The sequence below is a fragment of the Zootoca vivipara genome, chromosome 11, assembly GCF_965207765.1.
Source record: "Zootoca vivipara chromosome 11, rZooViv2.hap1.1, whole genome shotgun sequence".
Lineage (NCBI taxonomy): Eukaryota > Metazoa > Chordata > Lepidosauria > Squamata > Lacertidae > Zootoca > Zootoca vivipara.
In genome coordinates, this window is record NC_142594.1 from 46546092 (window position 1) to 46572133 (window position 26042).

The 26042-nt window shown below is 40.5% G+C and overlaps 2 protein-coding genes across 4 annotated transcripts in view; both read right to left on the reverse strand.

Annotated features, from left to right (window-relative positions):
• The window catches only part of DNAJB6 (DnaJ heat shock protein family (Hsp40) member B6), a 71540-nt gene extending 60058 nt beyond the window's left edge, over window positions 1-11482 (reverse strand). The window contains exon 1 of the mRNA XM_060280911.2: window positions 11344-11482. The gene's annotated coding sequence lies outside the window, so the exon portion shown is untranslated. The remainder of the gene's footprint in view (window positions 1-11343) is intronic.
• Window positions 11483-16262: 4780 nt separating this feature from the next.
• The window catches only part of UBE3C (ubiquitin protein ligase E3C), a 64579-nt gene continuing 54799 nt past the window's right edge, over window positions 16263-26042 (reverse strand). For 2 of the 3 annotated variants that reach the window (XM_035128957.3, XM_088653800.1), the window contains exons 19-23: window positions 25535-25747; window positions 22646-22834; window positions 22476-22542; window positions 21134-21264; window positions 16606-18253 (exon numbers count right to left, since the gene is read on the reverse strand). In XM_035128957.3, the coding sequence (XP_034984848.2) occupies window positions 18083-18253; window positions 21134-21264; window positions 22476-22542; window positions 22646-22834; window positions 25535-25747 (771 nt within the window). In that variant the 3' untranslated portion in view covers window positions 16606-18082. Of the gene's footprint in view, window positions 16493-16605; window positions 18254-21133; window positions 21265-22475; window positions 22543-22645; window positions 22835-25534; window positions 25748-26042 lie in introns of those variants that run through there. The other variant, XR_015946324.1, reaches the window with a different exon arrangement.

Below are 26042 nucleotides of genomic sequence, written 5' to 3' on the forward strand. Positions count from 1 at the left end.
GATTAGAAAGCAGCCAGTAAGTTTCTGAATATCAAGTATCAAGTGGTTTTTGGAAGGTACCGTATTTCCATTTTAAACCAATACAGAATATACAGGAAAAGCTAACCATAAGAAATGTAAATAAGATTACTAATTACAAGTAAGAACAGAATGGCAATGCAGGGGGGAAAGGAATGAACAGCAAGCAGAAGAAAATCCATTTCAGCATTTATCAGCCTGATAAGCCTTGAAAAGATAAGGGATATCCTTTCAGTATGCGTCAGCTAAATGTGCTGAAAATTATATCCTCACCATTATGCAGTAAATAGAAGCTGAATTTCCTTTGACTATGGCTCTACAAATACTTAATGCTAACCGGTAATTTCTAACCCTCATTAGATTAAGAGCATAGACTTCATATGACTAACGGTTAATGTGTTTTGCTTTGGCAAGTCATAATCTTACAAGCCCAACTATAATGCAAAAGGAAAACTGAAAGCAGGTTTCAGTGTCCCACCACACACTGCATGCAAAGCATATCGCTACCGAACAAGCTAATCAGAGTTGTAGTAAAAAAATAAAAAATAAAAGTAGATGTTTGCACTTGCAAACTTGACATGTGAATACAAAATGGAAAAAAATGAATATATGTGTAAACACATTTAAGCAATGTGTAAACCTTACATGCTTTACTGATATCCATGAAATAAAATCCAAAGGTCACTCTTATTATATTTTAAGATTAAGCACAGTTACAGTACAATGCTAATAAAAGTTGGTACCAGCCAGTATGTGCATTTGTTACATAAACTAGTATCAATGCAGGCAATATTGGAGAATGCATCTTCAGAAAAAACCATCAAGGAAGTGATATAGGCAAAAATCTGCCCTTATTCCCTTATTGGGTTCTCCATCGGTTGGAGAATATAACAGAGGACAACCAGAGAAGTTTGAGAAGCAAAGCCTTTATTTTCGCTGTTGCAACAGGGTCCTTCCCCTCACGCAGGAGAACAAGGAAGGAACCCCAAACAAAGGTGTCCTGCCCTTAAAAAGAAATTTGAAATTGGTTTCAGCCCACCCCCCAGAAGCATCACCCGTACATCACAGAAGGGGTATAGCCCAAGACCGCCCTCCCTAGATTCATCATAGGTACATCATGAAAGGGGAGGTCTGGTGGCAGTAATCTGAGCATCCTGGACCCTGCCCCCTGCCCCCAAAACCTAATCAACAAAAAAGAGAGATATTTACATTTCCCTGTTTCCCAGCCAAGTTAATCATACCCTTTTGTCTGGCACTCAGGTATCAGGATGCCAGGGATTATTACTTTAATTCCTGAGACAATGAGAAGGTTCCCCCCACCCCCCTTCTTCCTTGCAGAGGAACACCTGGTCAGAGAGAGAGTCAAAATGGTGTCAGTCAGGCCTGTCTTCCTGTGCTGCTTCAGACATGTTTCTGTACATTCATGTACATGTTTTATGAACAATTATATATATGACCTCAAAATTCTTATAACAGAAGCAAAACGCAGAAAAATATAGGTCAACTTCTTCAGGGACTAGAAGGGACACAGCAGGGCAAACAGCTGGTCACAATTTTCATGAATTATAAGTTAACAATATAGATTTTCGGCAAGAGGAAGCTATCAAATTGGTACCTTTGCATTTCAAGAATTCCAAAATGTGGTACCTCTGACATTTCATACTTTTTAAAAACCAACAATTCTATCAATAGTTCATGCCACTTCACAAAATTTGTTTGAGGCTGCTTGTGGATAAGCAAAACAAGAATTCTATGAAGGAGTAAACATGCCAATTCAGTGCCATCAAGAAAATTCATGCTAATTGCTTCATTAGAATTTAAATCTGTCAGCATTTTGAAAAGCCATCCACCACCACTATTTGGAAAGAGTGAAGATAAAGGGTGCCGGACAACAACTCCATTCATTCAGTCTTAACACTTTAGTCTCAGGTTGCCCACCTAGTGGGATGTAATTATAAATCAAGAGAATCAGAGAGGCCAATTAAACAAAGGAAAATGGAACAGAAAGGAGGACACTGGTATGAAGCAGCAGTGGCCATATGATTTATGCAAAGAATGCAATAGTAAAGACAGCTGCATGATAGAACTTAAATATCATGCACCAGCTTTACACTGACATGTCTCCAATCCTACACAACCATTTCATGAAAGTACAAAGCAATACATATTGCATAGCTGTCAAGTTTTCCCTTTTCTCACGAGGAAGCCTATTAAGCATAAGGGAATTTCCCTTTAAAAAAGGGAGAATTTGACAGCTATAACATATTGGGGGGCAGGGGAGAACTGATGGTACGTTCAAGGGAATTTTACCAAGACACCCATCATGAAACACACATCACATTTATATACGCGCAGTATCCACATCATTCCACTAGCATAAGAAACTTGTCTGGCAGTATGGGATTTTCTTATCCTCTCCTATGCAGTCTTCTGTACACCTTCAAACTCAGCTCCAAAGGGTTAGGGAACCCTCCAGAGAAGATTGGAGGTATGCCCCAGGGGAGGGGGGAGGGGGAGGAAAGGAAGCAGAACTGCTACTGCATCAGCAGAACTCTGCTGGCAATGCTTGGGATACAATTCTTCTTCTTTTTTCTGATTTTCCCCTCTACTATACTATTCCAAAGGGCTCCCAAAAGGTACACAAAAGAGGCAGAGGAGGAGCTGAAACTTGACAACGCCGCATTCCATCAGCAGAGCTGCAGAATAGTAATAGTAATAGTAATTTATTTCGGCTATATGCCCATGAAAACAAAACAAATCAAGAGCAAAGGACGCACATACGCGTTTCCAATACACAAGTAAATGAATACAACTATAAAATGAATAGAGCTGCAGAATACAGTTCTTATGCTTTTTTAAAAAAGAGTATAGTTTTAGTATTAGCAGTGTAAAACTGTCTTTCTTCTAAAGCAATGCATCCCAGTTTGCAGCTGTTTTTTGACTACAACTCCTATCATCCCTAGCTAGCAGGACCAGTGGCCAGGGATGATGGGAACTGTAGTCCAAAAACAACTAGAGACCCAGGTTTGGGAAACACTGTTCTAAACCCTCTACTTGCCAATGGACTTGAGGGGGAAAGGGGAGGAATTTGTTTAAGACATTGTTACCATGCTAGTCAGCTGAAAAAGACTCTGAGATTGGTTTAAATACAGTGGTACCTCGGTTTATGAACACAATTGGTTCCGGAAGTCTGTCCATAAACTGAAGCGTTCATAAACTGAAGCGAACTTTCCCATTGAAAGTAATGGAAAGTGGATTAATCTGTTCCAGACGGTCCACGGAGTACTTAAACTGAGGCGTTCATAAACTGAAGAGAACTTTCCCATTGAAAGTAATGGAAAGTGGATTAATCCGTTCCAGACAGGTCAGCGGAGTACTCAACCTGAAGCGTACTTAACCCAAAGCATGGGTGTAATTGGTTCCGGAAGTCTGTTTATAAACTGAACTGTTCATAAACTGAAGCAAACTTTCCCATGGAAAGTGAATTAATCCGTTCCAGATGCGGCGTCTGCGGCGTTCGTAAACCGAAAATTCGTAAACCGAGGTGTTCATAAACCAAGGTTCCACTGTAGTAAGATTAAGTAGACAGTCCCTGCCTGCAGCCTTCTAATCTAAAAAAAAAACTGGAACAAAAGGAAAACAGCATGGAGGGAAGAAGCAAAACAGCAAACTCATGTGTCAGTTCTTAAAAGTTACAATGTTTTTATAAACAGATTGAATATAAACAATTCAGAAATAGGAGCCAAATAGAACCAGTCTCTCAGGAAAGCAAATGGAGTGGACCCTACTTTCCTCCTATCTCTCTCTCTACAGCAAGCAAATAGAATGATTGCTGATAGATGAGTAGATGGCAAGTAGGCATGTTGAAGTTTATGGCCAACAATAGCTAGACAATACTGCACTAGCTACATGCCTTATTGGAAATCCAGGTAGATTATTTCATCTGCTATGTGCTTCCAATAATTCAAGGGGTCTTGAAAAGAAAGTTCAGGAACCTCAATAAAAACACATGATTAAATTCATCATCCAAAACTGAGGCTACATATGGAGCAAAGAACTGGCTATGCAGAAAGGCCCAACTGAGAATAGTGGCCTTTCCAGCGAAACAACATTTAACAGTGAGAAGAAGGTCTGAGAAGAAAGCAGTCTTCTCCCATTTTTACAAATGTTTCAATAAAATTAAAAATAGCAAGGCACATTATGCTGCTCTTTCTTCCCTTCTTCACTACTGTGCATGTGATAGAAGACTGTGCATCTCCCTCAATACCTAGCAATTGCAGGAGACCCGGAAGAACTTTCTAAGTTCATTTGGATAAAAATGGAACAACAGGGGTTCCCCCCCCCCATTTCAAACATTCTCAAAAGAAACATGCAGGAGGAAGACACAGGAGGGGTTAGTGGCAAGCACCTATTTTTGTACCCCTAATAAAAGTGTATTAATTCCAACCATTAAAAAAAAAATTAGTCATTAAATCCAGAAGTAAGATGTGGTGTAAGGAACTTCTCTGCGTCCTGCCTCAGGGAACTGTGTATTAGGTAGTAGGGCTGGACGATATCTGATTTTTAACATCACGATATATCACACATCACAATATTTCAATTTATCACAATATCTGAAATAAGGCAGGAGCTATGTAGAGGTGAACATGGTAATGACCTGGCAACTTCTACTACCGGTACTTATGGGTCTAACTTAAAAACTGAAAATTTTTTGTTTATGTTTGTGTGCAGAGATATCAAAGGTAAGGTGAGAGAATGCTCCCTAAAAAATTAACTACATTACTAAACAAGAAAAAAGCCAATTCAGTGTCACACTTTTTGAAATTCAAATATAATTCACTGCTTCCATCCCAAAACCAAACACCTGGGGTGGGGGAAGAGAGCCACACAGACAACTACACACACCACACTGCCCCCCACCACAGTTTTTTTTAGGGGGCGGAAGAGTAGCATACCCAGAGCATGTCTTTCTTTTTGATTTTTTTTGCCAGCCAGCTCTTGAGATTTGCACAGCCATAGGCAGGGGAAACTGGAGGCAGTGTTAATGCTCCATTTGGTTCCTCAATCATTTCAGTCACAGGCAGCTCTTGTGATTTGCTGCCTGCAGGAGGCAGGGGGGAGCTTGGGCAGGAGTTAGCAAGGGCTGCACAAGACAAAGCATAGGCTTCCCCCAAGCTTTTCCAATACCGTGCTTGTTTCACAATAAATTGCCATGTCCTTTTTAAACAGTTATCACAATTTTCTCTAAATATCCATTTTAAACAGCATATTGATATACTGTATTGCACAGGCCTATTAGGTAGAAATACAAAAGGCAGCCTTTTTCCTCTGTGGCCCTCCCTTGCTGTGGAGCACCTGACTGACGCTAACACTAGCTATATTTCAGCAGAAGTTAGAAACTGGCTGTGTTGAGGGCGGATTGGTATACAGACTGCTTATGCTGGCTGCTGGTGTTTAGCATTTAACATTTTGTGCAGAGTACGATTATCATGTTTTAATGTTTTGAGAATCACCACTGGTCTGCTGCAGTTTGCTTCTTTGACTTCCAGCTGTGAATCTTGGGTGGGATATCAGTATTTAGGGATTGTTTTACCTGATCTATCTTGTCCTGAGATCAACCAATACAGGATGGGTTAGAAAGATCTTGGCAAATAAACAAAACTGTTTCCTGAAGGCAAACAAGGGCAATTCAGATATATGGTGTTATCCATCGCCCACAGTGGATTATAAATGGCAGATACAGTCATACCTCGTGTTACGTTCACTTCACGTTGTGGCTTTTCAGGTTAAAAATGCAGCAAACCCGAAAGTGTATACTTCCAGGTTCACTGCGCGCGCAGAAGCAATCTGCGTGCTTTATGCACACGCAGTAGCTCTACTTATGGACTTTTTGGGGTGCGAATGGCAACCCGAAACTGATCGCGTTCGTAAGTAGAGGTACCACTGTACCAGCATTTTGTACTGAATAGAACAGGCATAGGCAAACTCAGCCTTCCAGATGTTTTGGGACTACAGCTCCCATCATCCCTGACCACTGGTCCTGTTAGCTAGGGATGATGGGAGTTGTAGTCCCAAAACATCTGGAGGGCCGAGTTTGCTTATGCCTGGAATAGAAACTTGTATTTGTTGGATGACTTACCATCATCACACAAGAAATGAGAGCAAGAATGATGACAGGCTGAATAAAATTTCAGTTTGGACTTTTTTATTTCTATGTTTAAGAGTTTATAAAACAAAAATTTCCAGACGACAAAAAAGACATTAAAAAGCTATCCTATTTTTATCAACACTGTTCAACCATAGACCATATCTCCACAAACTCATCAACATGGAAGCTCTTTTAATGAGCATCAAATGAAGCAACCTTACAAATTATTTTGTCACTTATTAATGCAAATGTGTCAGCTGAATTCATCTTGCACCTAAACTCTTCAGTAAACAATCTTCTGATGTTACAGACTGACATATTGGAAACAGAAACTTCAGTTAACCTTTTAAGGCATCTGCAGAACAGAGGTAATTCCCAATCACAATGACTTTGCAAGCAACCTGAAGCAGGCTATATTTTAATGACTTATAAGTGACTACATACTTCAAGATGCCTAAATGGTTTGCAACCATCTAGAAGTTTCACAAGTAAATACAAAATAAAAATAAAAGTTCTGCACCTCACAGCAGCACATAAATATAAACTGGGGACCATATCGCTAATGACTGAATGTTAAGAGCCATGCCTGATTAAAACATTCTGTACCAAGCAAGTTTCTAGCACTAGATAAAACTGTCCTGCATCTTCCTCATAAGGGTACTAATATAGTATGTGGCAGAGCAAAATGCAAGGTGTATTTTTGCTGTTTTGCTTAAATATGTCTTGCTTAATTTATAAAGATGCCATCCTTGAAGAAAGGGTGTTAAACATGAAGTGGTACGTGACAGGGGGGGTGGAGGAGCAGAAATTGTAATGGAAGTAGACATCAGAAAGGTGAAGAAGCCTTAATCTGGGATTCAACTCATAAGGTTTTTCTTATGAAGATTTAGTTCTGCTTTTGGGGGAGGGGAGGGGGGAAGCAGGATATAGGTTTTAAAAATTCATAATAAATAATGACTCTATTGAGTTTTTGATCATGTGGTCTTCTGGCTATTCCAATTTATAAGTTACTTTGAATTAACTTAATTTTTTTTAAAAACTAGCAAACTGCCAACAATCCAAATCCTACGGCAAACACTCTGCTAAAGAGGGGTGGTAAAAGTGATTCTGTTGCACAAGAGGGCTTGTAATACAATATAAGAAGTTATAATCCTGCTCCACAATTTCCAGGTTTCAAAAATAAATAAATAATTCTAGGCCTCAATATGAAAAGCAATTAAAGCTCCACTTAAAAGGTACCGGTAGTACTTACACTATGTTAATCCAGGTCTTTACCAGAGTCATAAATGTTTTTGAGAGTCTAGTGTATTTTGAACTCAGCTACTGGAATGAGTACAGTTAAGATGGCCACAACTCTGTTTCTGTCTGAATGAGTACTGTATATTCCTGCGTATAAGACTAGTTTTTAACCCAAGACAATCTTCTCAAAAATTGGGGGTCGTCTTATACGCCGGGTCGTATTTCTTATACGGCGAGTATATCCCAAACTCTGGAACTGTTGAGGGTCGTCTTATATGCCCAGTCGTCTTATACGGTATATAACTTTACTGGGTAAACTGAAATATAAATATAAATAGTCCTTTGGCAAACAGTGTTTCTACAGATTGTGTGTTGAGACAATAGTTGCTGGGCAACAGGATACTTGCTTTTGGTCTCATCGCTGCCTCCTGTGCATTTTTCCTCATCACAAGGGAAGCTCTCCCTGAACAGCCTTTCCACATGCTGCATCTTATAAGGCTGATGCTTAAATCCTTTGATAAAGGTGAGATTGGCACTCTATTGGGAATTTTTGAAAACCTTAATACTCCTACCGGTATGTCCTGCTGATGCTCCATCCAACCTTTTTCTAATCTTGACCTTTGAGCTTCTAATTATCTCCTGAATGATTCTTGTCCTAAATACTTCCTTAAGGCTTCAAATGATCCTATTACAAGACCAACTTCTCTCTTCTTGTTACAGGCAGGTGGCCGTGTTGGTCTGCCGTAGTCGAAACAAAATTTAAAAATTCCTTCCAGTACGGTAGCACCTTAGAGACCAACTAAGTTTGTTATTGGTATGAGCTTTCGTGTGCATGTGGTATCTGAAGAAGTGTACATGCACATGAAAGCTCATACCAATAACAAACTTAGTTGGTCTCTTAGGTGCTACTGGAAGAATTTTTTTTCCTCTCTTCTAGTTCAGTCTGGTTTGGCTAGCAGGTATAGTGATGTCTGCTTAACCATATGCTTTGCAAATAAATGGTTCAGTAATTTCCATTTAAAAAGGACCAAAGAAGCAATATTTGAAAAGGCATAGGACAACCACTGTGAGAACAGTGATATTGAAATAGATGGTTATGGACCAATGGCCTGATTTTGCACAAAACAGGTTCTTAAGTTCACTCCGAGGACCAAATTATTCAGAAATATAGACTAAAGGGTGAGTAAAAGCCTTCAGCTAGAGCAAGCTTTGTCTTAGTGAAGAAAAAAATAGAAATACTGTACAGAAAAAAAATGCAAACTAATGTAGCATTTTGACACAGTGGCCGGAGTGGGCTACTTCAGAGTAACGACTCTACACAGCTCTGCATTTTATCTTTTTATTGGTGCTACGTATTTACAGTGCTGAAGGCAGTGCTATTTACAGAGACACATCTTATCCGCTAGAGTCAGAACCTCCGAATGGCGTTTGGCGCGTTTTCCTCCAACATAACAACTTGGGGAGACCCATCCTCTTCCCCCTACGTTTTCTGCGCAATTCCGGAGTTGGGGGGACAGGTCTGCCCCCCTTGCTTCCCCCTTCCTGTCTCACCTGGGGCGCTGGCTCCGCTACCCTGTCTGAGCCTCGGATCCCACTTCCTGCTTCCCCACTTGAGAAGGAGCTCTCCCTGCTTTCCCCTGCGCTCGGGGATGGGCTGGAACTCAGGAGGGGAGGGACTTCGCGATATCCCCTGTCCCTCACACATTTGGCTTTTAATTAATCCTAAAACAATTACTAAAGTACAGCCATCATAATCTGCCAATGGAAATTCAACCATGGTACAGTATATACATTTAACCATCATTTTTAAATTCTAAAATTTAGCTTTAAGATAATATTACTGTGGAAGACAAATGAACTCTGGGACAAATATAGTGTCTGGCGTCCTCCTACTTAGACCTTTAAGACAAAATGAATAATTACACAGTGAAAGGGGGGGAAATGAATTTCCATTTTTAAATCTAATGTGTTATTAACATTAATTAAATCTAATGTGTTATTAACATTAATTAAATTTGTATTTAATGAGTAATAAAATGTATGTTTTGTAAAGAATAAATAGAATTGTAGAGTTGGACTGTATCATCACTTTACTATCCTTTCCCTAGCTACTTAATCTCCTTCATTATGAGTCTGGAAATTTCTAGGGAAACAGGTAAAATCCCAGATGCCCAAAAGATCAACAGAGGCACCACATACTGGTAAATGGCCTCCAGTCTAGTCTTGCTGTTAAGTCACCCACTTAAAGCAAGTAACACATCTTTCAGTAATTTATTATCTCCTGCTCATCAAATAAGGCTTACTTAGGGCAGCTTACACAAGGCTGAACAAAACCAACAATTTAATATGTGAACTTTGGGTATTTTGTTAACCCACTCCTGACAAAAAGCTGGGCCAAATATGAAATATTGGACCCAGAACAAGTTTTACAAAATCCAAAGTAGCCAGTTTTTGTATATATCATCTCTACACAACCTCCAAAGTTTCATCTGAATCAAGTAACCAACCAAGGGATTGTTTGCTTTACTGTCCTGTAAAAGTTACCCTACTACTTTTTATTTTATTTTAGAAATGATACTTTAGATAAAATTTGTCAAGCAAGTACAGTATTATTAGTTATGCTTTAACAGATATACAAAGTATTCATCTACTTTTAAATCATAAGATTCCAACTTTCAAAAGTCCCCCCACAGCAATTTAACAGCTTCCAATTAAAGACAATTCTTTCTACATCTTCTAGACTGCAATCCCAATCATATTCAACAGGAGTCGCATCTAAGTAAACATGCAAAGCACTATTAGCCTATTCCTAATAGTTTTCAAATGGCAGTTTCTGACCTAAGCCTCAGCTCAGTTTGTTCTCTGAGGAATTTCGAAAGAGACAAAGGATTCAATTTCATACCGGTATTTTTAAATAGTAACTAACAACATTTGTACAGAGCCGTTAAAAACAATCCAAAAAAAGCAGGAAGGCTTCTTGAAGTTGCAAAGCATTGTGTAAAACCAAAAAGAATTTTAAAAAAGAAACAAAACAGGCAATTGCCACAGAAAAGAAATCGCTCACAGCAATACCATTCCAGAGAACAAGCCATGTTAGCCTACTACAGCAAAAATGAAAACAAAACAAATTTTTAAAGCGTTACGGTGCCTTCACTTATACAATAAGCTTTCGTGGACCGCAGATGAAATAGGTTGCATGTAGCCGAAGAAAAGCTTATAGCCGCCTCTTTGCATGTACAACAAATATGATCTATTTTGAATTTTTAAGCGTTTATTTTGGACGAAAAAAACATTTTTAAAAGTTGGGCCTCCGCTAAGCTCGAAGCCCTCGAACGACTGAAATCGCTCCCCTCTGCTCCGAAACCCAGACAAGACGCGCCAAGCGTTCCTATGGGGCGCCCACAGTCCACGATGCTCCCCCTTTTTGTGCTTTGTTTTGATTCGTTTCACGGAAGGCGCTACGGGGGCCACCCACTTCCACCAACCCCCCATGGAGTCCACGGCAGCTTCCCGGGGGTGGCAACCCCAGGACGGGGGATGGGAGCAGATCGGTGGGGGTGGGGCTGGGGAAGAGGAGACCAGACAGACAAAGAAGAAAGAGGCGCCTAGGCCATTGCGACCTTTGAGGGCCAATGAGGCACAAATGCCTAGAGAATCTAGGCGTGTGTTGGGGGGGGGGGGAGAATCGTTAGCAAAGGCGAAGCCGAGCACGAGCCGCGAGATAACCATCCTTCTCCCTCCCCCCACTCCCTGCAGCGGGCCTCATCCAATCACGAGAGAGCGCGAGGCGTAGGAGGGTATGAGAGGAGGGGGAAGTCCGCGCGCCCCTGGCGCCAACCCCCCCCCTCATAACAACCCCCCTTCCTTTCCCCTCCCCGCCACCTTCCTTCCCTAACGGGTCCCCGCAACGGCTCCCCGCGCCCTCAGCACTCCCTCACCTGCGAGCTCTTCTCCTTCAAGGCCGGCGACTGTAGCGCTCAGCTCGCGCCTCTCCCTCCCCGCGTCCCTTCCCGCTCTCTGATAAAGCAGTGGCAGCCGTGACGGTGAAGACGATGCCTCTCCTCCTCTCAGGGCCGCAAACAGGAAATGCGTCACACGCTGAAAGCGTCCGAAGAGCCGTTGGTGGTTTTTTTTCCTTCGTTTTGTTTCCTTCCTCCCTCCCCTGACCAGCGCGCCTCCGTAGATGTAGGAAATGAAAGAGTGACACGTTAGCTGAACTTCCAAGGTTTCGAAAGGTTCTCGATTTCCTCCTCCCCATTCTTTCATCCTAGCTCAACTCGCCTGGCGGAAATAATTTTGATATAATGTCTGATTGGGGAGCAGCGTACCCCCCCCCCAACAAAGGCAACCAGGAAGTTACCAGTGTTTTAATCTCTCATTTAATTTCATGTAAATATTTCATGTAAAATGTGAATATGTTTTAATCCTCCCCTGGCCTATGACATTTCATTATTTTCAGAGATGATAATAATAATTATTATTATTTATTTATACCCCGCCTATCTGGCGGGGATAACAAAATAATAATAGAATAATGGAATTGTAGACTTCGATGGGATCCCGAGGGTCATCTAGTTCAACCCCTGGTAATCCAGGAATCTCAACTCAATTATACATATGGAATAAATGATGATAATAAACAACAATGATGATAACCAGAACAATGATGATAGTTACCGGTATAATACCTGCTTGCAAAAGGTTCGAAGTATCGCTGGACGGTTGTTGTAAGCCACTCTGCTCAACCTTTAAAAAAAATTAAATTGTGCACACCAAAATAAAAACGGCTTTAATAATTATAATTATAATTATATTTGCTGCCGTCTTTCCGGGTGAATACGTTGTCGCTCAGTCACGATTATGGTCGAATCTTGGAATTTCCTCATTCATTTCTATTAACGCAGCTCTTGATTTACCGTAATGTGGACCCGGAAATTCCCGATCTGTGAGATTTGGTCGTTCTCTATCATTTCTTTTCTCTGTGACCGTAAACCTGGAGAGAAAGGGAAGGAAGAGAACGCGAGAGGAGGAAGTCTCAGCTCTCACTTCCGCCGGGGTTTAGTACTTTCCGGAAGTTTCTAGAATAACTCCTCCTGCTTTTTGGCGTCTCCACCCCGCCCCCTGTTCCACTGCCGCAGATGGGAGGGGGGATATTTCGGCCGCGGGCGGGCGCTCCCTGGCGGCTATGAGGAGGCGCTGCGCTATTAAGAGGACAGCAGTTGGGAGCGGGAGCAACGTCTCTAGCCTTCCTCAACCTTGGGACCCCCAGGTGTTGTAGGACTGCAACTCTCACATCATCCCTGACCACTGGTCCGGATAGCTAGGGTGGGATGATGGGAGTTGTAGGCCAACCTCTGGGGACCAAAGCTTGAGAAACCCTGGTCTGGACAAAGCCCAGGTAACATTTAGGGCAGGCATTCCCAAACTCTGCCCTCCAGATGTTTTGGGACTACAACTCCCATCATCCCTAGCTAATAGGACCAGTGGTCAGGAATGATAGGAATTGTAGTCCCAAAACAGCTGGAGGGCAGAGTTTGGGGATGCCTGATTTAGGGTGAGGCCAGTGGACACCTTTCCTCCCTGCTGCCCCAATATTTCTGGTCATCATTTTTAAGTAGCAGCTGTCACTCTCTTACTATCAATAGGCTTCTGGCTGACCAGTCGTCCCATCTGTGTGGCGAACTGAGGCAGCCACCTCAGGCGGTGGAAACCAAGGGGCAGTGCCCGTCTGTCAGCACTGCTGGAGCAGCAGTGGCTTCCAGGGAGATCTGACAAGAGCTGCATAAGATCTAGAGGGGGCTCTTGCAAAATGTTGTTGGAAGCTGCCACCTCCACTACTTCTCCTTACTTATCTGGCACCTCCATGCCAGTCTCTCCCACCCATCGGCAGAGAAGTGGCTACAGTCGCAGCTTCTGGGTTGCAGTGGGATCTCATGGATCTCTTGCAAGATCTGGCTGGAAGCCAAAAGCGCATGCAGGGCTTCAGCAAGGGACTGGGACAGGCCCTGTGGCCAACTGATTAGGTAGAGAGGTGGTTAATAGTCCCAGATAATCTGATATTCCCTCACTTAGGCGCAAATACCGGTAGATGACCATCTGATAGCTTAGATAGTGTTGTTGAATAAGATGCCCATCAGATTTTTACTTAGCAAATGACAACCTTAAAGCTTAGCAAATGACAACCTTAAAGCTGAAGAGAGTGGGTAGAAGGTACGTGGGAGAGGGAGACACTTTTGTTCTTGGACTTGGCTTTAATTTGCTACGAGCCATATTAATTTGTTGGTTTTGTCCCTTCACCAGCAGGTCCCAGGTTGAGTTATAGTAATAAAAAAAATGCCTTCAAAACAATTTAGTCAAAGAACAGGGTGCATGGCTTTTATATTTGTGTAAGCTATCTTTAATGCAAAAGGTGAAAGGTGTCCCATGTGAAAGCTTGGAGAGCTGCTGGCAGTTAGTTTAGAAGACAGTACTGAGCTAGATGGACCAGTGATCTGACTTGGTATAAAGCAGCTTCTTGTGTAAAAAGAAACACTTGAGACTTGGGAAGATACTCAGTTGCTGGAGTTGGCCATGGACAACTTACCTGTCACTCTGGAGGAATCTTCTGGGTTAAAGGAGTTCGCTTTTTCTGACACTCATCCAAATGATTCAAAGAAACGACTGTGGCAAGGCCTCAAAATTCTCCAAGTGGGGGTGCAAAAAGATGTGTATAACCGTTACAGACAAACCAATCCTTTAGTAATTTAGAGTATGTGTAGAATTGGCCCAGTGAGCCAGGTAACAGGCCCCTCCGAACCACCATAGCCTTATAATAATCCATTCCGGAAGTCCGTTCAACTTCCAAGGTGCAGCTTCCGATTGGCTGCAGGAACTTCCTGTAGCCAATCGGAAGCCCCACCGAACATTCTGCTTCCAAAAGAACATTTGCAAACCAGAACACTCACTTCCGGGTTTGTGGCGTTCAGCAGCCAAAACAGTCAACCGCTAAGGCATTCGTCAACCAAGGTACGACTGTAATTGAGTGATCTCTCCCTCCACACCGCCAGTGCAAACACAGCTTGAGTGAGTGCAAGCCTTGTGGAGACGTGGATGCCACCCTCCAAAGTTTCTCTCTGAACAAAACTAAACTCTGCCCCTTATTCCAGGACTCATCCATTTCTAGGGTCATATTTACATACACAATTCTGTGGCTCAGTGGACATCTCAGTAACATGGCCAGTGGATTAAGGTAAGGATTGCAAGGGATACAGAGACTGAACTGAGGCCCTAGGAAAGATACAGTAGCTATGTGACAAGTGGAGCTGCATTCACCTACCAATTCAACATGGGCATTTCTGTACAGATTCTGACAATTGGTTGGTATCTTGCTAGTCCGTTGCATAATAAATATGACTGCCAGCTCCCAGGCAGCATGATGTTGCAATACATTTTTTTTATTTTCCAAGGCTGGAAAGAACTGACTGTATTCCTTTCAGGCTCTGCTCCTCCCTGCTTTTTTTCATTGTGCTAATTGTCATTAAGATTTTAGCCCTTGAAATTTTACACCACCTATGCTGTAGGTCAGTGATGGGCAACCTTTTGAGCTTGGTGTGTCAAAATTCGCCAAAAAACTGAGCATAACTCGGGTGGTGTGTCACTTCAGGACAAAAACCATAATTTTGCGATATTTATAGTTTAAATACGGTACCAAAAATGTATAATTGTAATACCCTGTTTCTCATATTTTAAGACATACCCATAAAATAAGCCATAGCAGGATTTTTAAGCATTCAAGGAATATAAGCCATACCCCGAAAATAAGACATAGTGATAGGCACAGCAGCAATGCCGGCCGCGGCAGGAGGAGGAGGAAAAAAATAAGACATCCCTTGAAAATAAGCCATAGTGTGTTTTTTTGAGGAAAAAATAAGTATAAGATGTCTTATAATATGAGAAACACGGTATATAACTGTATTTAATAAACCAAAAACTAATTATTTAAACAAAACAAACCAAAAAACCCTTCTTTATCACAAAGTGCCCAGAGTTGTTGAACTTTGGGGGGGGGAGCTGCTGACCAAAGTTTAGGAGGTTTTGGGGGGGGGGTGCAAAAGTTGCTTTGCTTTTTTTGGGGGGTGCCCCCAAGCTGTTGTGCTTTTTGGGGGGGGAAAGAGAACAGAAATAAATAACGAATAATACCTTCGTGGGAACTAACACGCAGCACCGACATAGCCAAAGCGCCAAAAAACCCAGCACAGAACGGGTTAAAAAATGCCATAGTCTGCCAAAGCGCCAGAAAAAAACAGCAGAGAACGGGTTAAAAACCAATCTCTGGCTACCAGCAGCAGCAACAACAACAAAGGACCCGGGTTTTAACAGCAGAGAGAAGCTCTAGTGGAGACAAGCTGTAGGAGGAGTGGGAGAACAAATGGGGGGGGAAAACAACACCAGCGTGAATGGGCCGATGGGGCGCGTGCCAGCAGTGAGGGCTCTGCGTGTCACGTCTGACACGCGTGTCATAGGTTCGCCATCACTGCTGTAGGTCCTGCCCACAGGAACATACTGGACAAAGTCAAATATGTGCTAATATACTTCCTATCCCTCCCAATCCAAAAGCACTAAGAGCAGCACTTTATAGCACATGGCAGACCACCTACAAAAACATTTTGTTTAAAAATGGTTGCAATGTAGCATGGAAGAGAAAGGGGAGTGGAAGAGCTCATTTGATTTTGGCCAGTGTCAACCTCATTCTGGTTTTGGCTTCCTCGGTAACATTTTAGAAACTGTGCCTTATGCTTGCACAACAAGAGTAAATGATAACTTACCAGACGTTAAAATAATGTGGCCTAAAACTAACAAAACCCTGGAAATACTATGACTCAATACAAAAAGAGTTTAATTTACATTTTACAACTTACAAACATGACAGCTTTTAATCCAGCAAATTAATTCAGTTAAAAAAGTAATTTCAAAATATTTAATACTTTGGATTATAGAATAAATAATGGTGTGTGTTTTTTTAAAAGGAAATGTCCAGGCTTTGCTTTTTAGGGAAGGCAGCAGTCCTGTTAAAGGTTTCTATAGTCCTTCTGTGTTAAGTTCCATAATCTATATAAAAATAAAAATAAAAATAAAAAGAACACAGGCAGCCAACTATCAGGAACAGAATAGGCAGGGCATCGTAAATGTTACCATAAATAAAGCAGCTTAGAACAAAACCAAAAAGAAAACAATTGTTTTATTTATGTACATTGTGACTACAAATAGTATTTTTAACACTTCATTTCTTATCCAAATCATGAAATTATACATTTTTTGTACTAACACTAGTAAACATCTTAAAATCACTCAAGAGCTCTTCTGCACATTTAAAATATATTGCTGTTTACTGCTAATTAAATATGAAATTCAGAAGCTTCCCCAGCAGTAAAATAGCTTTCGGTCTAAGAGGCCGGAAGTGGAAGGGCCCCCCACCCCAATGTAAAAGTTCTCAGGCCTTTTCCAACTGACAATAAAGGACACACTTGATTCTGCCCGTTAATGATTTAGGTTCTAATTATATTATTAAAAAAATAATTTAGTGAGAATTGCACGTGAAGACAAATGTTGACCCAGTGCCATAACCATTTCTGAACCACATGAAACAAATGTTTGCCTTGTCAGCCAAACATCGTCCAGTGATGCACTCCTTTTCCCGTGTCCAAGCAGCTAACTGCTAACTGAGCAAATGGATTCGTAGTTGTTTAGTCATGGTAAATAATGAAGGAAAGCCCAGTTTCTACACCAACCCCAGTTATTCCTGACAGAGAAAGCTGAAGAGGGTATGTGAACACCCACCCACAGGCTTTCAGATATAAAAGATTAAAAGCCTGGAGCTTCCGGTTCAAATATATTTTAATAGTTGTTACAAGTATTTCTTTTCCAAAGTCACAGCTATTGTATGTATTATATATGCCAAAGAAGTCTGTCGCATTAAAAAGTCTACAGGCACACAGGAGAAAATGGAACAGAGGAAGGAAAAAACATGTCCAGTTAATCAAGACACAGGTAGTGACTGAAGAACAGGTATGCCCATTCAGATAACTGAAGGTATTGAAAAAACACGCACACACACGTGAAATAAACACTTTCTTTCAATGCCTACCACGGTAATAAAAATGCATTTTCCCCCCAGTTGCAACAAACTGCAGTTGCAGAAAGGTTTGTAAACAATTTCTGCCTCTTGAAGAAGAAAAAAGTGGAACTGCTTTTAGCCTCTCAGTTCCGAGCCACTTGCAAAATGCCTGCTTCCCTCTCCAAAGTCATCACCCTGTTTATTCCTTGTGGGCTGCTTTGTATGTTGATTTATTGCCAGCTTATGGAATTATTCTGTATTTGAACAGCACAAAGCCAAAGCTTCATCTTTGGTTATTTTCAAAATGATGTTACTGTGCCCCAAATATGCTCTTTCTTGGAAAGCCTACCAAATTGCACACAGCTTCATTATTTTGAAATCAGAGTAAGATACCGTTGATACAGTTAAATGCTAAATGAGTGACAGAGAAATAACATCTTGCACTGAAACTGAAACCTACTTGAGAGTATTTGACAGGAAAGATGAGTTGCAGAAACCCAGGTGGGATTCTCTTAATCTGCTTGGTGTGGGTGGTGCGTATGGAGTAGGCACTGATTAGTTCCTCAACAGAGCATTGTAGTAGCTCAGCTCAACTCAAATCCAGCAGCGCATTCAATGGCATAAAGCAGCTTACTTCGCATAAGGTTCTCATCATAAAACTCTGGAAGCTTCAATAAATTCATGCAGGTACTGGCAGTGGGTAGTCGCTCTAAATCAGAGCCTCCGTTGTGTATGCAAAAAGCAGGATACAATTCCTGGGGCAGGAGAGAAGATGTTAATGATGAAACAAGGATTAGAGCAAACATCCAAACGAGGAGAAAAAACAATCCAAATGAAATTTTCTTCATGGCCTCAAAGAAGCCCCCAAAAATTATGTTAAAATATTAAGAGATACACTATTGGGTTCTAAAGTCGCAATAACCTCCTATTGTGGAATTTTATGTGAAATGGACAACTACAAGGTATTTTCCCCACATCAGTTCATTTTTTATAATTTTATAATATTGAACAGTGTTGTATAATGATAGTTGCCAGCTTGAGATTCTGGCCAGGATCCACAGAAAGGTTGAAGAAGTAGAATTTCTTCAAAAGCAGCAAACGCTGGTTTTGAAACTGAGAGGAGTTTCAAAAGCAGCTTCTGATACAGCATGGAAGTCATCTGTTAAAAGTAAAACTGGATTAGCATTGAGATTCTTGTGTAAACTTAACACAGCAATGTGATTATTGGCCCATAGATTAAAAACAAAAACACAACTGTTGTTCCACAAAACACATATTCTATCGTTAAAAGCCTAACTGTGATTCACTGAAAAGCTAATTTGCATGTGTTTATCAGGAATCAAGATGTCTTATGAAGCTGAGCAATCTGTAATGTGCACTTGGGTGTTTATCCAAACATACATTTAAGTAATCCTCAAACCATTTGTTTCATACAGCAATACAACACTTAGAGAAAAAGTATGTAGCGTTATACCATTGTGAGCATGGGGGGTGGGGTGGGGAGATTGTTGTGTGGAGTCCAGAGGTCAGCTCTCAGTAGAAAGTAATTATATTCTAACATTTGAGGAATCAAATATATTCTCTCTCTCTCTCTCTCTCTCTCTCACACACACACACACACACACACACACACACACACATGTTGGTGACACACTTTTTAGACATGCATCAGTTCGTGACACAGTAGTTCAGTTTTACTAGCAAAACCAGAGGTGAAACCAACTCTTTCCAGCACCAGGAGAAGTGCAGGGAGTGTTTACAAGACACACCTACACACTGCAGCCAACACGCTAACATGTTGTGACACACAGTTTGGAAAGCTCTGATCCAGCTACTTAACAACTCTGCCTCTAACAAAATAAGAACATTCCTAAGGTGTAAAATGGTTATACCCCTCCCCCCACAAAAGGAAAATAAAATAGGTTTTCCTCAATTCTTAAAAAAAAAAAAGGTTTCTCCTCCCACCCCACACCCTAGGGGTGCCTAAGACATTTCCACATTATATCCAAAGCTCTCCTTTTCTTTACAAGAGTTTATTAATTTAATCAAATGCTTTGGTGAGTGAAAATAGATTGTCTGGTTTTAGAAACTGCAAAAAAAAAACCTAACACCCCATGCCAGAAGGTTAATGAGATTTTAAGTTAAATTATTGTTTAAATGGAGGCCTTAAAATGTATGTCATAGATAAAATGCTGTATTTTTAGTGTTCCTTTCAAAATGCTAATTGAATTTTCCTACTTTAAGCTTTAAAAATGTTAAAAATGAAGTTCTATATTGAAATGTCAAGCCAAGGGCACCATTTGTTGAATAATTAAATACTGTGGAACGGGAATCTGCAATAGTGGAGAAGTGAGAAGCATCATCAATTTATCGTGTGACCTGATTGGAACTTAACAGTTTCCAACTGCACTTTAATGATTTTTTTTTGTCTGTAACAATCTCATTTATTAAACTTATTAAACTTTAATTAGCTTTAGCATATGTTATTGTGAGCTCAAGCTGCTGGCAGTAAAGGCTTCCATTTTCTTTCTTTTTTAAATAGTGCAAGTCGTGACTGTGCTATTTATAAGTAAAGTACTTCAAGACACACTGCATTCTTCTAAATGAGTCTGAACTAACTTTAGCAAAGGTGAAGGTTCCACAATGTAGCATGGACAAGATTTCAAAGCCAGGCTATTAGAAAGTTATGTTCTTAACAGTAACATTTAATTATCTTCTACTTTAATGCAGCTATGTACAATTAATTACCGAAGACATTTTGTACTAATTGCTGCCCTCAATATATATATTTTTTCATTAAATGAATCCACTTATTTCATTGCAAATACTAATTACTACTTACAGTACATGGTGCTCTTCATCTTCAAAAAAGCACTGCAGCAGCATTTGTAATAGTCACACTGAATTATGCTACTTATCTCAGGGCTCCTATGCTGCTTGGGCGCAACATGGTAACAGTACATCTCCCTGAGCTTGGTGGGCAAACAATAACAGCTCTTGGCATTTGACGGGAGTTATTCATCAACCTACACAATTATCAGACAGCGGTAACAGCTGTTGGGAATCTTTGCCCATAAATGGAGGAAGCATCTTTCCTGCTGCTCATGTCAAATAATATGCACTACGTGGTAGGATTTTACTGGGTGGGCTCAGTCCCTGTAACGAGCATATAAGAAATATAAAGCTGTACATCGCCATCATCTATATGTATGCTGATTCCCAATGGTATGCCATATTCAAAGCAGCTCACAATATCAAGAAGTTAACAAATAATTCCAGGCACAACGGAAAATGCAGAAATAGTGAGGGGGGGGGGGTAGAATATGTGATAAGCCAGAGGTCTGTGAAACCTTATTTCTCATGTCAAGGTGCAGAAATGAAGAGCACAAAATCCCTCAATGCCCTCTAGTCTCCTGAAAATACTTCACCATGGGTCGTGGCATGGAGTAACCCCCAAAATCAGACAGCGGCACTTGATGAGCACTAATCGCCGTGTGCAAATGTTGAGTACTTCTATTTATTGTGCTTTTTTCTTAAATTGTTGAGCAATTATTTCTTAATTTGCTAAAGCATGGGAATGGCTGCAATAAATCAGATTATGCTTCTGTTAAGCCAATTTCAGGAACACAAGATACCTTAAACCCCAAGAGTGGAGGCCGTGAACAGCTTGTCACAAACTTGAGCAATTTACGCTTTTCGTCATCGGTGAAACTTTCTACAACTCTCCAAAAGATTTTGATTACTGGATGATCTGCAGAATAACCACCTACAATTTTCCAAAAGAAAAACAAACTATCAATGTTGAACAGTGTATTACGATATACTGTTAGGAGACAGCTACAGTGCATTCTGGATACATCGATAAATCTGAATGAATGAAATGCATCAATTAGATCTTATCTAATGCTAGCCATGCTGCAAGTTACCTCATTACTGGTTTCTTTTGTTCACACGTCTTACAGTACTCACTGCAGAAAATCAGATGTGCAGAGTATAACACCCCATATGTGCCAGCAAAAGAACCAATATATTCTGAACCACCTGATACATCAGTACTGAGAGCAACAGAATGGTATATCCCATTCCATATTAGCCTCAGGGATTCAATAAATGTGCAACATCTATAAGATTCAGCACATTTTGGAAGCAGCCCAGCATTCTAAAACTGAGCTCAATCAATGCAACATTTGCACATTAAGCAGAAATGGTGAAAAACAAAGGCATGAGTGAGAAGGCACCTTGAATAGTTCCATTTCCAAGACTAAGCAAGTCTGAGCCAGACCAATATGGGGAAAGAAGACCCACCTGGGAGACTCAGCGCCATGGGGAAAGGGTACAATACCAAATACAGCAATCAGGACTTTCAATTACAGTATAGAGTTTCCAGCTGGAAGGTTATCTGCCTTCACTATCTTTTCATTAAACATATGCATATTTAAATTTGAGGGGTTGGACCCAGCAGGAGGGAAGCAGCAGACATAATGTGACAAGGTCTCTCACCAATGACTGCAACAGGTTTCGAAACACTAAAATCGAAGATAATATACTAAAAATTGACTACATTTGAGTGTTTTCTTTCATGTCCTATGAGAGTATTAATGTAGCTTTAAAAACTCATTCTAGTGGACATTCTTAGGCATTCTGATCATCATGAATTATTGTACATTTGTATGACATTATTATATATTTGGTGTTCTCAGTCTTCTTTGTGGCACTTGGCATCATCCAAGAGCTCTCTAATATAAAACTGGGCCAATTAAGACCTTTGTTGTAACTGGTTGCTGTTTTAAGTATTGCTCTTAAAAATTGTGATGTGGAATATGATCCAACTAAAATTTGGAACTACAGTAATTTGAATCCCATGAAATGGGGAGAAATTAAACACAGTTAATTCTTCAATTGAAAATCGTGGCTCAACCTTCCTGGCTCGTGCCTTTGATTTTGTCTTATTTATCATCTGAATTACAATATACTTGCCTGAATAGTTTGTGAAAGTTTTAAGGTCGTCTAGACTAATAGGAACCTGTGCACCAGATATCAAAACCTAGAACAGATAGGGAAAGATAGGTGCATAGTTTAGTTTCAGACAGGATTTTCAAAGGTATATATTACTAAATTATTTTGTCCACAGAGCTATGCAACAGTACCTGAATTTCTTGCTGATCAAACATTCTAAGCCACTCAAGATTAACAACATTGGCAAGACCCTGTCTAAATGCAAGGCAATGCTGCCTGATCTGTTTGTTTAACCTGTAGTCTGCCACAAGATGGATGTATGCAATTCGATTGGCGCTAGTGACAGGAATATCCTTTCCCCCAGGCTTTAGTTCAACCACCTGCAAAACATAAAAATATTCTATGAAATAAATGTCAGTCTTGTGAACTGTTTTTCCTCCTAAATCCTAATATACTTGATGACAATCTGGTGGCATATCAGCCTATATATCGCCCAATATTACTGTGGATCACTAATTCATGCATTATTTGTATGAAGACCCATCAACGCAAATGGGCATTTACGGCGTGATATAAGCAGAAATTAAAAACCCAGTCCTTCCTGACTAACTAAATTTAGGCAGTAGTTCTGTTGCACCTTCTGCCACTAGATGGCATAACTATAAAGTCTATTTAAAATTATGCAAGCCATAGTTCACAAGTCTTTAAACCGGCAATACAGTATGCCTTTTTAAACGCTTTTCCTTTCATTTTGACCAAACCCAAACCCAAAAGAACCTCTTCCATGAATAAGTAAAAAAAATCAACATTCCCCTAAAGAGGCTTTATCAGCGAGATTCAGCTGCAGTGTAGAAGCAAAGTATTTCAAGAATACACTTAACATTCTGACCACAAATATTTTAATATATAATTAGGGATAAGCAAATGCAAGGAGTTCCAGTCAGTGAAGTTTTGGCAGAGCCAGGAATGAATCAGTTCTACTCTGCCAAAATTCTGGAGAAGATTCCTGAATTCAAAATGCATCATCCCCCACAAAAAAAAGCATTGTGGGTATCTGTTGATGGCACATTCTGGGTCCATTACGAATGTATGCAAGGTGGGGCCGAGGATGTCACCCAACCAGGCTAGCGAAGAACTTTATAGACCCCAAGATCTCGGATACAGCAAAGTCTCGGTGATAGCATCAGCCATGCTAGATCTTGCCTGGTATATTCCAAGGTGCAATGTGACAGCTGGTAAGTGAGGCTCTATCTGGAGCATGGCACCTTCCCGCTCTACCTCAGACAGGGCAGGCCGCTCCTGCTGACACTCATATCTAGATTTACCAATTAATGCAGTCCTTTGCTCCATTATCAAACATTTCTAGTCTAGAAGGAGGCCTCTGTGCTTGGATGTCTTTGTGTCAGACTGCTGAGCACAATACAGCCGCATAGCAACACACATTTATTTGGAATCACTGCTATTCTTGTGCCCTCCAATATACCATTCAATTCTCATTGCCAAGTTTTAATCAACACAGATTGAACACTGTCAACGCTTCTGTGAAGTCAACGGCATCATCACACTTTCCAATTAGTTTTCCTTGAAACGGTTAAGTTTTTTTGAAAGGGCAGAAGGGATGTAACTAAGAGGGAGAACATCTGAAACTCTGGTGAGGTGCTGCCAGCATATATAACCAACAGCTAGATAGGCCAGTGGACTGACTTTAACACAAGTTCCTATCCCAGAGTCCAAGGCCTGAAGAATGTGGTTCATCATGAATGTGGTTCATCATGAACAATGTGGTTGATGATATTTTTGGGATGCATTTATTAGGCATTATTAAGCAATTAAGCAATCATCAGGAATTAAAGCTAGGTTCTAAATGAAATCCACCTCCCTTTCTGCCTCAATACTTATTACACCCAAATTTAGGATATTGTGGTTTAATCCGAGACTGGTACATAATCTTTTCAACTAGCAAAACGGACACAATGAGCAGGGAATGGTGGTGATGGGTGTGGCCAATTGCAACAAGTATCTTGTAACAGTACAATGGCTAAACTCTACAAAAGTTCAGATAGCTTTGCTGATGCTCTTGCTGACTTTAACAGTGGCCTCTTACTGGACTTCTCTAGCCAATATCCAGCCAACTTTCAGGGGGACAGATGGGTCGCCTGTATTTAAGACCCTACTTTTAACTGGATTTCCATAAAAGTCCCCTTCATCTCAATAGCATGATTAGGATTGTGTCTGAGACTGGATTTTCTCCAAGTTATAATAGCTTTCCTTTATTGGTAGTTGAACTGCTTCCTTATAGAAACAGTCAATTAAGATATGAAATTGTTCTTCTTAAATTCTTTCACAAGGATATTCTCAGAAGCACCCAGCAGAAGTAATTACAATGGCAGAGATCCAGCGAGATACTTTAGGTGCACCCAAGGGCTTAAGCAGGACCCCCTTACTGTATCACACACTGCTTTTCAAATTCTCCTCTGTTTCAGTGAGCATTTGCCGCATAGCAGGAGTTCCTGTTCTAAAAGCACAACCCAAAGTTCCTCTGGAACTAATTGTCCAGTTCTTTTGTATTCGAGCTCATATACTCTTGAAAACCCACTAATAGGGTTTTCTATTCGAGTCATTGCCTTCCATGTAGAATTGCCCTTCATAGCATCCTGAACATCTACAAATTCGGTATTCCATACCAACATTTTAGAATCATCAACTACAACTATTTATGAAAACTATTCAACCGGCAAGTCAAACAGGCAAATACTTTGTGACACTTGTAAAGCAGTATTCTCTGCGTACCCCAATGTATAAGTGCTTCTGATTAAACTGAAGAACTTGAGGTTGATGCAAAGCATTTTCAATTTAAATACAAAAAATCATGTAATAATTTCCCCCATAACAACCAAAGTTTGTATCTAAAGGCATATATGACTTCCCATAAGAGCTAGTTTGAGGAGTATCAATACAAAGAGGGCCTGTATGCTTTGATTCCAAGTTACAACGTCATTCATGAACGTCATTATGACATCTGAATAGAAATGTTGCTGAGAAATTAAGTTAAGTGGAAGGGAAAAGCCTAAGTCCCTTACCTGTGCTTCCCCCAATTCATTATTCACCACAGTAAAATTCAGCCCAAGTTCTTCCACATCCCCTTCATAGCTCTTGAGAAAAAGTAGGTTTTTGTACATTTCGGGATCTAGTGAAGCCAAGTGATGAATGTCCACATCTGCACTTGTTCCCAACAACTTTGAAAGGAAAAAACCGGCGAATGGAAGCTCGACAAGCATATTTTCATATAAAGCCTATAAAAAATGTAAAGTTCAGAATTATTTTTATATACTTCGGAAGCCGAGTATTTACTATGTCCTTTCACTTCAGAAACTTAGCAGGATATCTCCTCCATCTATGGGAGTACTATACAAGTTCCCCCATTCATCTTCATATCATCCATCCCATGTAAATATTTTATTTCAACATTTTTGTATTGCCCTTCACCAAAAGTGGTCATCGGGCAGTTTGTATCAGTATAAGGCAAAAAGTATCAGAAAAGGCAATACAAAAAATGCATAAACAAAAACATTAAAACAAGTCTCATAA